Raw genomic sequence first — 14,359 nt, 5'->3', positions numbered from 1 at the left:
TACTTTCCACCTGGAGCTGCATCCCTCTGGAATGGTGTTTCCTGGCAGGTCAGTTGCAAGAGAAGGAATCTGGGAGATAACATCTCAAGATATGCTGCATCTGTGTGGTGCCTATTTCAAACTGAAAGCATTTAGAAAACATCAATTGGACAAAGACTCTTTTCCTACATCAGTTACTCTAGAAGGAAGCCAATTGTCATGAAAACCTTCCCTGGGAATGTTGATCTATCAGGGAATATTAACATGCACTAAAAGTTAAATTCAAAAGAGATTGGAAATTGACTTCATCCAGTCAATTATCTATTCTTTTAAGGACCCATTTATTTTATGTTACGCCACTTACTCTCCCTAGGTTGCCTACAGTCCCCACCTCCCTCTCCCCTATAAAGGATGTATAAACACCTGGACCTCACTGGGTTATCTGGGTATCTCTCTCCTGTGATTTTTTCTTCTGCATGTTAAATAAATTTGTTTGCCTTTTTCTCCTATTATTTGTCTTTTGTCCATTCATTTTAAGCAAACTTTTAGAGGGCGAAATCAAACTTTCACATTTCACCCTACACAAGCAAGTTTCCTTAAAATTCAGGCCCCTAAATGGGCAGCAGGAGGGTGTGTGCAGATGCTACACCAGAGTCATTTGGCCACTTCTACTCATGAATCAGTAATACTCCCCAGAACCCCAGGCTGCAGCCCACTGATGCTGATGTAGGTGGATCCACTTCCTCTGCTGCTGAACCAGGCTGAGATGATGTGAGATATAATGGGTCCAAATCTGTGTCCGGTTTTATCCAAATCCAAGTGATTTCTCCATATACATGGGCATTTGCTTGATAGGAGATGGAGACTCTCTGTCCTGGGTGTCAGACAGGAGGCTGGCATCTTGATCAGAATGTCCCCACTTACTGCTAAACAGTGAAAGAGAAAAGTGGCATTGATAGTGCAAGGAAGGGACATGCGCTGAGCAGCAGCTGCCCTCACTAGGAGAGAGGGTTCACTGTACGAAATTCAGGCTCCAGAGGAGCTGCTCCGGAGTCCCCAGGAACATGCTGGTGAGCAGTGCCACTCAGACTGTTACTTAGTAAATATAATATTGGTCTTCTTACTTGGGAGACAATTGATCCTTAGATAATTTCAAGTTTATCTATATCCATGCTCTTATAATTGGAGGAAGAAACAAGTAACGTTTTTTCTTCTTTTTTTTTGGAGACGGAGTCTTGCTGTGTCATCCAGGCTGGAGTGCAGTGGCACAATCTCGGTTCACTGCAAGCTCCTCCTCCCAGGTTCACACCATTCTCCTGCCTCAGCCTCCCGAGTAGCTAGGACTTCAGACGCCTGCCACCATGCCTAGCTAATTTTTTTATATTTTTAGTAGAGACGGGGTTTCACCGTGTCTCCTCACCACAAGGTAAGGATGGTCTCGATCTCCTGACCTTGTCATCCGCCCGCCTCAGCCTCCCAAAGTGCTGGGATTACAGGCGTGAGCCACTGTACCCGGCCGTAACTTTTTTTTTTTTTTTAAGTAATCAGATCCAGCACCACTAGTCAGCCCTTTCTGCTGATAAACCCTGGGGAAAATACTCAATGACAGAAAAGGAGGCATAATATAGAGATCCCCAAAGCAAAAATAAGATGCAACTCACATATTTTCTGGGCATTATTGAGGCCTATAGGTTTGCATAAATGTGGAACTGTAAATGATACACACATTGAGGACTTACAGCACCATCTTTGTGCACCTGCAGTGAATTGTTTGACCTTATACTGATAATAAGAATGGCTTAAGGTTATTATAGAATATTTACAAGTATATTTAGCATTATCATGATATTTTTCTTCTTTTTTTTAAGAAGGAACAATTACACATTCACAGAAATGTTGTAACTATACCACAAAGTATCCCCCTCACTTTCAGAGTATTTTGAAGACCTGCTGATACCACACTCAAAACTTTACTTTGAGTTTCCTACAGATAATAATTTTCTCCTAAATAATCCCCATACGCCAATGGAATACATTACTCCCTCAAGTACTCAGCAGTACTTCAAACTTTGACAATTATCAAAAAATGTTCTTTGTTACAAATTGACCCCCAGAAAGAAACAGATTAAAGGCAAATCTGTGTTGCCCTGGTCCAGCCTGAGACCCTGGGGACACTGCCCCTGTGCTGAGTTACTGAGATGAGCCAGGCCTGCAGCTGTGCCCAGCCAGCCCCATCCCCTGCTGATTTGCATGTTCCCAGAGCGCAGCCCCCTCCCTGCCCTGAAGACTTTTTTGTAGCCTGGTCACACCCTGTGCAGGAGTCAGTCTCAGACAGGACACAGCATGGACATGAGGGTCCCCGTGCAGCTCCTGGGGCTCCTGCTGCTCTGGCTCCGAGGTAAGGAAGGAGAACACTAGGCATTTACTCAGCCAGTGTGTTCAGTACTGGCTGGATTTTCGGGGAGGGCTTTATATAGCATGACTGATTGTGTGGATGTTTGTTTTTATGTTTCCAAACTCAGGTGCCAGATGTGACATCCAGATGACCCAGTCTCCATCCTCCCTGTCTGCATCTGTAGGAGACAGAGTCACCGTCACTTGCCGGGCGAGTCAAGGCATTAACAAGGAGTTAAGCTGGTATCAGCAGAAACCAGGGAAAGCCCCTACACTCCTGATCTATGCTGCATCCAGTTTGCAGACGGGAGTCTCATCTCGGTTCAGCGGCAGTGGATCTGGGACAGATTTCACTCTCACCATCAGCAGCCTGCAGCCTGAAGATGTTGCAACTTATTACTGTCTACAGGATTATACTACTCCGTCCACAGTGTTACAAGCCATAACAAAAACCCCCAGGGAAGCAGATGTGTGAGTCCGCACTGCCCCAGCTACTCCTCCTGGTGCCTCCATCTGCTGAGAACATTTCCCAAATTGCATCCACACATTGAAGTTTCTGTAGAAAGTGCCATGAAGTCTCCTCTATACCTTAACTATCTTTCCTTCTCCTCATCCCCAGCGGCACAGACATGGCAAACCCTCTCCTGATTGCATTAAGAACAGGGATGATTACACCTACGAAGTCTGAGTTATGGTGTGAGTTGGAATTAATATTGTAAAGGAGACACCACTCTTGGAATTCCAAGTAAACGTTTTTTCTAAAAACAGGAATGAGAGTCTAAACTACAGTCTTTAAAAGTATTGGGGGCATGGGAATAAAGATGCAAATGCCAAAAAGAGGGATTCTCTGAATCTTGCCATGAATCCAGAGTGTATCTACCACTTCAGAAGGTATAATTGCCAATTGCGTGGTCCTCAGACATATCTGGGAAGCCCGGGGCTGCTGATGCTCTCTGCCTGGAGAACCTGTCTGATTTTCTAAGGCACCTGCTTACAGTTGAGCAGCCAAGGTCCTATTCCAAACAGACCTAGCCAAAAAGAATGATCAGAGTAAAAGGCCAGTTCCTTCCAATGCCTACTTGGCCCCGTTTTCCCTGAATCCTCCCTGTTAATCATAAAAACCCTTTCATGGCTCTGACCTGACTCATCGGGCTCTCAACTCTCTGGTTTCCTGGTTCTGCCCTAAACAAGCCTCACATTGCCCCGCCCTTGAGTTCTACTCTCACTGCTCCCTCAGGGGTGATGCGGTTCCCCAGACCCTTGGGCTCCTTCCCTGGTTCCCAAAGCCAACCCTGTGCTTCCCATCTTAATGATCCCCATGTGTTCATAGGACTCCACCCTACTCCACGCTTTTGTCAGAAGCATGCTTTTGTCAGAAGCATGCTTTTGTCAGAAGCACCTTCTGACTTACGATATAATTTATTTCCTTATGATTTTACACTTGATAGGCTGACTCCCTCTAGTGGAATTTAAGCTTCATGGGATCAGGGGTCATTGTCTATTATTTGCATTGCTGTATCCCAGTGTAATGGGAGTACCTGGCAAACAGTAGGTGCTCAGCGGGGGCCACTCTTCCCAGGAGTCTGCATATCTGGAAGTCTGGGAGGACTGTAAAGAGTGGATTAAACTGCTTGTTAAACGGACAATGTTCCCTTTTCCTTTTTTTATTCCTTTTTCATACCCAGTCTTTAGGAAATAAGGAAACTTACAGTTCTCAGAACTTACATAATTTGTCTCAAGTGATATTTTAGGTTGTATTTCCTGAAAACATATAATAATAATGTAACATTATTGTATTTAATTGATTATATTATACTACATATGTAATGACGTATAATATATACTACATAAGTTGTAACAATAGTAAATTTATTGACTTTCCATTTAAAAGACACAACATATCAGATTATATCAGGAGTCAGACAATTGATATTTCAGTTTTGTTAGCAAAGAAAGAAAACTGAATACATTACTTAAATATATAGATAAGAAAGAAAACAGATTTTCACAATTGTTATTAATAATTTTAATTGGAATATGAGTCAAAGAGCTTCTCAGCCTGTTCAGGGGCACCTCACTCACAACTACATGTTCGCAATTCTGAGGAAAACAAGAAAACACCAGATAAGATTCTTGTTTCCATCAGTGGTGTGAAGAGAGGTTTTCAAAACTGTTAAAGGGAAAAGAGTCTGATTCTGGGTGAATGGCTGTGTTGTACAGAATGGAGTGCTGTAGAGAAGAGAAGATGCCACCCCCATTTTTCCTGGCCAGCAGGACAGCATCACCATCACTCTGCAAGGAGTGGAATCACACACTGAAGAGTCTGAGCCTGGAGTCTGCTTACCTTTGCAGCTGTGGTCATTCATGAACTCACAGTGCGTTGCCTAAAGAAGTGCTGTCCTTTACTAGTCCTTCCAAAGAATGGAACATTTTCAGTGTTCATAGAAAAGATGTCTAAGCTGTGAAGGAAAAGTGTGTATGGAAGATGAATTTCTGATCAATGCCTTCATCCAGGTACAATCATGCAGCAAGGAAGATGACTGGGCATGTTAGGGGAAGAAAGAGAAGAATAAACCATAGATTTTTTATTTTTTCTTTCAAGAGATTTGTGCTAAACACCATCTGTCTTAGCCTAGGTGATTGGTGAGGTAGGAGGACAGGGATTTAACTGTGTATCCAGAGGGGAGAAGGTCTACCCCCATGTTGAGCCAATAACTTTTCTGACCTGACCACCTGGCCAGGGGCTTCTCAGTGCAAAGAAGAGGAGGCAGGTGGTCTCTGCAGCTGGAAGCTCATCATCTTCCCGTGCTTCTTTGAATGTTCCTCCCAGCCATGCTGCTGTCCAGAGCCCATATCAATGCCTGGGTCAGATCTCAGGGGAAGAGCTGCTCAGTTAGGACCCAGAAAGACTCATGGAAGCCCCAGCTCAGCTTCTCTGCCTCCTGTGCTCTAGCTCCCAGGTGAGGGGAAAGGGAGATGGCTCTGCATTGAAACTCTCTCAACCTTCTTGGTTCCTCTGACCTGACATCTCCGCTGAGCAAGAACAGTAATTATAATTCAATGTAGATCAGTGACTGTGGCTATACTATGAGGATGGTGTGCTTGACGTAGTTTATATGGGAAAGTTTAAAACTTTCCTGTTTTATTCCAATCTCAGGTACCTCCAGAGGAATTATGCTGATGCGGTCTCCTGACTCCTTGTCTTTGTCTTCAGGGTAAAGAGACTCTCTCGTCTGTGGGTGTCGTCAGAACATTGGAAGCTCCTTAGCCTTGTATCAGCGGAAACCTGGGGAGGCTCTCTGGCTTCTCATCTATGGTGTATCCAGCAGGGCCACTGGCATCCCAGAGGGGTTCAGTGGTCATAGGTCGGAGACAGACTTTACTGTCACCATCAGCTGCCTGGAGCCTGAAGATTTTGCCCTTCTTTGTCTTTTTTGATCTTTGTTTAAAGTCTGTCTTATCAGAAACTGAAACAACTGCTTTTTTCCGTTTCCCATTTCCTTGGAAAATTTTTCTCCTTCTCTTTTTTTTTTTTTAAATTATTTTTAATTATTATACTTTAAGTTCTAGGGTACATGTGCATAACGTGCAGGTTTGTTACATATGTATACTTGTGCCATGTTGGTGTGCTGCACCCATCAACTCGTCAGCACCCATCAACTCGTCATTTACATCAGGTATAACTCCCAATGCAATCCCTCCTCCCTCCCCCCTCCCCATGATAGGCCCCGGCGTGTGATGTTCCCCTTACCGAGTCCAAGTGATCTCATTGTTCAGTTCCCACCTATGAGTGAGAACATGCGGTGTTTGGTTTTCTGTTCTTGTGATAGTTTGCTAAGAATGATGGTTTCCAGCTGCATCCATGTCCCTACAAAGGACACAAACTCATCCTTTTTTATGGCTGCATAGTATTCCATGGTGTATATGTGCCACATTTTCTTAATCCAGTCTGTCACTGATGGACATTTGGGTTGATTCCAAGTCTTTGCTATTGTGAATAGTGCCGCAATAAACATACGTGTGCATGTGTCTTTATAGCAGCATGATTTATAATCCTTTGGATATATACCCAGTAATGGGATGGCTGGGTCATATGGTACTTCTACTTTGAGCATATGTGTGTCATTGCATGTGAGATGAGTCTCTTGAAAACAGGATACCAAAGAGTCTTCGTTCTTTTTCTAGCTTTTCACTCCATGTCTTTTTTTGGAGCATTTAGCCTATTTACATCTAAGGCTAGTGTGAGTAAGTGTGGATTTGATCCTGTCATCATGATGTTAGCTGGTTATTTCACAGACTTGTTTATGTGGTTGCTTTATTGTGTCGCTTGTCTGAGTACTTCTGTGTGTTTTTATAGTGGCTGGTAATGGTCTCTCCTTTCCATATTTAGTACTTCCTTCAGGAGGTCTTGTAAGAGAGTTTTGGGGTAACATATTCCCTCAGCATTTGCTTGCCTTACAATGACGTTATTTCTCCACACTTATGAAGCTTAGTTTGGCCAGATACAAAATGCTTTTTTTTTTCTTTGAGAATGTTGAATATTGACCCACAATCTCTTCCAGTTTGTAGGATTTCTGCTGAGAGATCCACTGTTGGTCTGATGGGTTTTCTGTGTAGGTGAGTGGGCCTTTCTCTCCAGGTGCCTTTACATTTTTTCTTTCATTCCCACCTTGGAGAATCTGAAGATGTGTCTTGGGAATGATCTTCTTGTGGAATAGCTTACTGGGGTTCTCCGAATTTCCTGAATTTGAATTTTGGCCTCTCTAGATAGGTTAGGGAAGTCCTCATAGATGATATCCTGAAATACGTTTTCCAAGTTTGCTTCATTTGCCTCATCTGTTTCAGGTATACCAATCAGTCATAGAATGGTTCTCTTTACATAATCCAATATCTCTTGGGGGTTTCGTTAATTCCTTTTCATTATATTTTCTCTCCTCCTGCCTGCCCATCTTATCTCAGAAAGTCAGTGTTCAAGTGCTGAGATTCTTTTCCCCGTTTGGTCTATTGTGCTGTTAATACTTGTGATTGCATTATGAAATTCCTGTAGTGTGTTTTTCAGATCTATCATGCTGGTTATGTGCTTCTCTCTACTGGCTATTTTGTCTTTTCCTGAAATGATTTTTTATTATTGTTAGCTTTCTTGAATTGGGTTACAAAATACTCCTGTAGCTCAATTAACTTTATTCCTATTCCTATTTCTGTCATTTCGGCAATCTCATGTCCAGCCCAATTCTGAACCCTTGGTGGAGACGTGATGCAGTCATTTGGAGGAAAGAAACCATTCTGGCTTTTTGAGTTTTCAAGGAAGAACCAGTTGATTAATTTTTTTTTTTTGTGCTTAGAGATTTGTGTATCTTCTTTATGAAATCTGTTTTTATATGTATACTCATGAAATACGTTTTCATGCTATTTTTAAAAAGCTTCATATTTTTGACTTTTACATTTCAGGTTATGATTCATTAGGAATTAATATTTGTATCCATGTATAGGTAAAATATACAGGCTAAGATTTATTTTTATTTAATATGGATATCTAATTGATCCAATATATTTGAGTTATCGTATTTTTTTCTACTAAATTACTGCTATGATCTGATTTTTTTGTGTCCCCTCCAAAGTTCCCATTCAAAGTGCGTTTTCAGGGCAACAGTATTAGAAGTTGGACCTTTTGGGTGATTAGGTTGTGAGGGCTCTGCATTCAAGAATAAAATTAATGTCTAATAAAAGTGGCTTCACATAGAGTTACCCCTTTGGCCCTCCCACCTTCACTACTTGATGATTCAGCCACAAGGTGCCATCTTGGGAGCAGAAGTATCTCTCACCAGACACCGAGATTGCCAGTGCCTTGACCCTGGATTTCTCAGTGTCCATAACTGTGAGAAAATAAATTTGTGTTGTTAATTAATTACCCAGTGTAATTTTTTTTTCAGTACAAGTGCCTTGAGACAATTGCTGTAGGACTTTCATTGTAAATTGAGTGACTATATATATCCAGAATTGGTTTCAGATTCGCTAACTCGTTGAACTGGTTTACTTGTCTCATCCTTCACTAGAACAATTAATTAATTACCCCGTCTAATATTTTTTTCAGTACAAGCACCTTGAGAAAATTGCTGTAGGACCTTCATTGTGAATTTGGTGACTGTATATACGCAGAGTTGGTTTCAGAGTCTCTAGTTCATTGTGAATTGGGTGACTGCACATACGCAGAGTTGGTTTCAGAGTCCCCAGTTCATTGTGAATTGGGTGACTGTACATACGCAGAGGTGGTTTCAGAGTCTCCAGTTCATTGTGAATTGGGTGACTGTACATACGCAGAGGTGGTTTCAGAGTCTCCAGTTCATTGTGAATTGGGTGACTACATACGCAGAGTTGGTTTCAGAGTCTCTAGTTCATTGTGAATTGGGTGACTGTACATACGCAGAGTTAGTTTCAGAGTGTCTAGTTCATTGCACTGGGTTATCTGTCTCACTAAAACAACAATTTTTAAATTTTTAAATTCATGATTTTTTGAGACAAAGTCTTTCTTTGTTGCCCAAACTGGAGTACAGTGCTGCGATCTCAGCCCACTGGAACCTCTGTTACCCAGGCTCAAGAGATCCTTTTACCTCACCCTCTCAAGTAGCTGAGACCACAGACATGCACGACCATGCCCTGCAAATTTTTTAATGCATTTTGTAGCAGTGGGGTTTCGTCATGTTTCCCAGGCTGATCTCAAACTCCTGAGCTCCAGCTACCCACCCACCTCAGCCTCCCAAACTGCAGCAGCTACAGGCGTGAATCACTGCACCCAACCACAATGTGGTTATTCAGTGTAGGATTTCATAGTGAGAAGTGTTCACCCTTCCATCTTGTTTTCCTCGTGTAAGGTTACCATCACTATTTTTTGCCTCTTTGCTTGTCCATCTAATTAGAAAAATCTTTTAAATTTCAAAAAAATTCCCAGTGATTTTGATTGTCACTGTATTGAATTAATTTGGGGAGATTTATGTTTATAACATTGAGGTTTCTAGGCCGGGCGCGGTGGCTCAAGCCTGTAATCCCAGCACTTTGGGAGGCCGAGACGGGTGGATCACGAGGTCAGGAGATCGAGACCATCCTGGCTAACACGGTGAAACCCCGTCTCTACTAAAAAAATACAAAAAAAAAAAAAAAAAAAAAAAAAAAAAAAAAAAAAAAAAAAAAAAATTGAGGTTTCTAATACGTATACATGAAGTAACTTTCCATTTATTGTGTCTCCTTGATTGTTTCTCCATAACCTTTTGTAATTTGCACATCCTCTTTGTAACTTTTTATTTTACCATTATGTCAGAGACAAGTTGCAAAAAAACTGTAAGAAATATAAAATGGACCCACATTCATTTGACTATCAATAGTTGACTTTCTACTTCCACATTCTTTCTATAAGTTGATATTCTGGGTACTATTGATGGAAACAATACAAACTATTCTGAAATGTAATCACACATGTAAACTGCAATCATCTTTCTACCATCTCTGTGGTTCTGGATGTTGCCTTGGCTCACCAAGTTTTCTTCCAGGCTTTTCAAAGAATGCAGTCAGAGGGTAGGTGGGGAGGTGTCATCTCAAAGGTGATTGATACTGGATATAGGGTTCTCAGCTGGGGCTCTTTGCCTATTCATACCAGGACTTGGTTTCCTCAACACTTTCCTAAAAGGAGTAGACAGAAGTTATGTACACTAAATAGCCTCTTACAGCCTCAGAAGGCAAATAGTGTTACTTCTACCACTGTCTGAACCCCACCAAGAGTCAACAGAAATGAAGTGTAAGGCAGTAGGTTTAATGGGAGGAGCATCAAAATCACGCTGTTAGAAGGAACTGTACGACAGGAGCTCTTCTCACAGGTATCATGGCGGATACAATAGGCATCAGTGCACCCTGTGACCAAAGCGATTCACATTCCTCATACATGCTAAATACTCTAATTCTCAGCTCCACATGCTCAAGTATTATTCCATGACAGTGTTAGGGTACCCTCAAAATGATGTCCTGGGGGCGTGATATTAGCAAGATGACAGAATAGGAGATACCAGCCTTCACATGCCCACCCCCCAAAAAACACAAACACAAAAAAACAAAAGCAAAATCTACAATTAGACAACTCTCCAAAAAGGAAAATGGCCCTTGGAGAGCTCAAGGGTCCAATTAAAGAAGTGCAGAAACACAGTGGGCAAAAAAACCCAGAATAACCATACAGAAAGAATTGCTGGGAGATGGCAAACTTGAGAGTTTTGAGACATCTAGGAGCAAAGAAGCATGAGGCAATTGTTATCAGCCAGGAGGCAAGGCCACTGCAGTCCCCATGGCCTGTTTTGTGGAGGATCCTGTAGCCTTTGCAGCTGAGGATCTCAGTATCCCTCAGGCAGCCTCCACTTTACAACTTTCCTGATGAAGTTCCCTTAGTGTTCATAGATGAGGATCATAGCAGCCTGCTCCAAAGTGGACACTGGTGGTTTTTGGCCCTAAAAAAACCTGCAGCCATGGGCATGTAAATCACCACAGAGAGAAAGATGCTGCAATAACTTCCCTCCACATCCTCCCAAGAAGCAGCCTCTATTGTGCTGCCTGGGATGGGGCTGCCTCCCAGCTCCAACTCTGCATCATCCCAGATCCAAGCTGCAGGACCTTGACCTGTATTGGCAACTCAGACCCTGAGCCACTTCCATGTGGACCAGTCCAGGCCCAGGCCCAGAGCTGCTGTGACTACAAGTGCACCCATGCTCCAGAGCCTGGCCTGAGGCTATTCTGGAAATTGCCTAAGACATAACATAAGTAGAGAATATACAGCAACACAGTAGAGTGAAATGCAGAGAATAACCACACAGAAAGCGTCTCTTGGAGGTGGCACACCTGAGAGACCTGAGAACTAGTGGCAAATGTGTCAAAAGTAATGAAGCACATTAGTCTATAAGATCAAAAAAATTCGAACTTATCCAGAATAAACATCAAGACATGCATCACTATACAGATTATAGTTAAAATGCTGAATCACATACAAAGAGAAAATCTCAAATGTGTCAAAAAAAACACAAATAAACAAAAAAACTGGTTCATTATACCAGGGAAACAGTAATAAAAACCTTGGTTAACTCTTCATGGGACCAACAGAGGCAAGAAGACAGTGAGATTGCATATTTAAATGCTGGGTGGAGGGGATTCAACCAAGGATTCATTATCCAGTGAAAATATGCTCCAAAGATAAGGGTAAAGTAAAAACACTTCTTTATGAACAAAATGAAGAGAAATGAATTCTTGTAGATATGCTCTTTATATATTAAAGAGGTAATTTTTCAGAATCACTGGAAATGAGAGCAGATAGTAAGTTGAATGCACAGAAATAAATGAAGATTTCATAAACAGCAAAGAAAAGAGCAAGAAGGAGGGAAAAGACAAAAAAAGGTGTTGCCTTCTATGTGTATGAAACTCCAGTACAGGAAAAACCAACCAATTGTGATAAATATCTGAATTCCAGTTACCTTGATTGAGATGGGGAAGCAGCTGTTGCCTGGGAAGGTGCACGAGGGACAAATATGGAGAATTTGAAATATTCTAGAGAGTCATTAGAATGGAGAACATACATAAAACTTAGTTGCATATTTAGCATTTCAGCCCTTTACTCGGTATGTGTATTACCTCAAGAAAAAAAAATTGAAAAATTTAATTCTGGATTCAAATACATACGAACAAAGAAAGAAGAATTATCAATTACTTATGGAATCTCAACCTTACTCACAAGTGAAAAATGCCGTGGGAAGTGCTAAGAAACAAGAAATCTAAGAGAGAAGACAAAAGGTACAGGGAATTTATCCTACTCATGCAGCATAGATTTCATCTCTGTTGGTTTCCTTCCAAACACACAAGGCATTTAAGGAACTTTTCTCACCAGAGAGGCCCTTTCACCCTTCCCATGGCTCTTTCCACCTCACTGCACCCACCAGGGATTTTGCATATTGTCCCTTAGGGAGTACCTTCCCTTGTGAGTCTGAGATAAAAACTCAGCTCTAGCCTTACCTGGACTGATCAGGACTCCTCAGGTCACCTTCTCACAATGAGGTTCCCTGCTCAGTTCCTGGGGCTGCTAATGCTCTGGCTCCCTGGTAAGGATAGGAATAAAATAAGATGGGAAAATGGGGTAGGAAGCTGAGATCTGGGGGCTCCACAGCTTCCCACATTTATTTCAACCATGTGTTAGAGGGACATGGTCTATGCTCCAGGAATGAGAAATCATATTCTTGCCTTGTGAATAATCAGGATTCTCCTCCAAGGAACAATGACCAGTGATCTGGTTAAGATGTTGAAAATAAAGAGTTTCATACTGACTAGTAAATAGTGCATTCATTTTAGAAAGTCTACTTTTCATGATATAAATGAAAACTGAAAAAAAAATACATAACTGAAAATAAAAATCATAAGGGAAATCATGAAGTCTGATCATGATGTGTCTATACCACCTTGCACTTATTTCATATTATTTCAGGGTCCAGTGGGGATATTATGATGACCCAAACTCTACTCTCCCTGCTTGTCACCCCTGGAGAGCCAGCCTCCATCTCCTGAAGGTCTAGTCAGAGCCTTGTATACAGTGATGGAAAAACCTATTTTTTGGTACCTGCAGAAGTCAGGCCAGTCTCCACAGCTCCTGATCTATTTGGTTTCCAACCAGGTCTCTGGAGTTCCCGACAGGTTCAGTGGCAGTGAGACAGGAACTGATTTCACACTGAAAATTAGCTGGATGGAGGCTGAGGATGTTGGGGTTTATTAATGTATGCAAGTTGTGCAGTTTCCTCCCACAATGGTACAACCCTGAACAAAAACCTCAATCCTGGGGTGTCTCAGCTGCTCACATGCACTGCTTGTCTTGGGAGCAGGTCAGTAGAGTCTCTGGGTCTGCAGAAGAGGAGGTTCTTGGAGAATTCTGGGCAGTTTGTTGCTGAGGACTCTGGCCCATGAGAGCCTCAGCTGCACTTCAGTCCCATATGTTAAGGCCCCATCAGCTGTCACTGGTGGCCACGTGCTCTGGGAACAACCAGCTCTGATGAAGGAAGAGTGAATGAAAGCTCTCTTCACCCTCCCTCTCTTGCCCACATTTTTTGAGCCCATATACTTGGCAGAACAATCAGATCATGGATGCAGGTTAGTGGTAACTCAATTGAAGCACATGTTAGAAATGACTGGTTTGGGAATAGTTTTATATATAGTACACTTGGTCATGTTGGGAAATTGCTGTCTTCCCACTTTTCAAACTTTCCTTCTCCTTTACCACTCACGGGAACCTGCCCTCTCTAGTATTATGATGGAGAAAGTGTTGTACATCAGCTGTCCTCAGGGGAATATGGCTAAGAATAATTAGATAAAATATTTGATTTTTTTCTACTTACAGATTTTAAATATCCATGTCAAATATAAGACGATAATACCAAAATAGTTTGGCATCCCTCAGTTACCTTTTGCCGACTGAAAATGGAGTTCTTGCAATTCCAAAAGTGGGCTTTGAAAATAAACGAAATAATTCAGATTGAAAACATAAAGTTTATATAATGTACCACAGGAAAAATGCAGAATTGCATGAGATTTTTACTTTCTTCTCAAAATCTTAGAATTTTAAAAGTATTTTACTGACATAGTATTTTGGAGAAGAAATATTGTTGCGGGAAGTCAAGGACCCCAAACAGAGGGACTGGTTGGAACCGTGGCAGAAGAACATAAATTGTGAAGATTTCGTGGACACTCATCAATTCCCAAAATTAATACTTTAATAATTTCTTATGCCTGTCTTTAATCTCTTAATCACATTATCTTCATAAGCTGAGAATGTACGTCACCTCAGAACCACTATTGCACAAATTGATTGTAAAACATGTGTGTTTGAACAATATGAAATCAGTGCACCTTAAGAAAGAACAGAATAACAGCTATTTTCAGGGAATAAGGGAAGATAACCATAAAGTCTGACTGCCTGTGGGGT

At 41.7% G+C, this 14,359-nt stretch overlaps 1 gene segment (V, D, J or C); it reads left to right on the top strand.

Annotated features, from left to right (window-relative positions):
- The first annotated feature begins 2,302 nt into the window (after positions 1-2,302).
- On the top strand, positions 2,303-2,848 carry LOC112604802. The segment is given in 2 exon segments: positions 2,303-2,377; positions 2,502-2,848. Coding segments are annotated over 2 exon segments (402 nt in total).
- Positions 2,849-14,359: the final 11,511 nt, after the last annotated feature.

Source organism: Theropithecus gelada, chromosome 13 (assembly GCF_003255815.1).
Source record: "Theropithecus gelada isolate Dixy chromosome 13, Tgel_1.0, whole genome shotgun sequence".
NCBI lineage: Eukaryota > Metazoa > Chordata > Mammalia > Primates > Cercopithecidae > Theropithecus > Theropithecus gelada.
The sequence above is the reverse complement of the archived record's forward strand: the minus strand, read 5'-3'. Positions and strand labels throughout refer to the sequence as shown.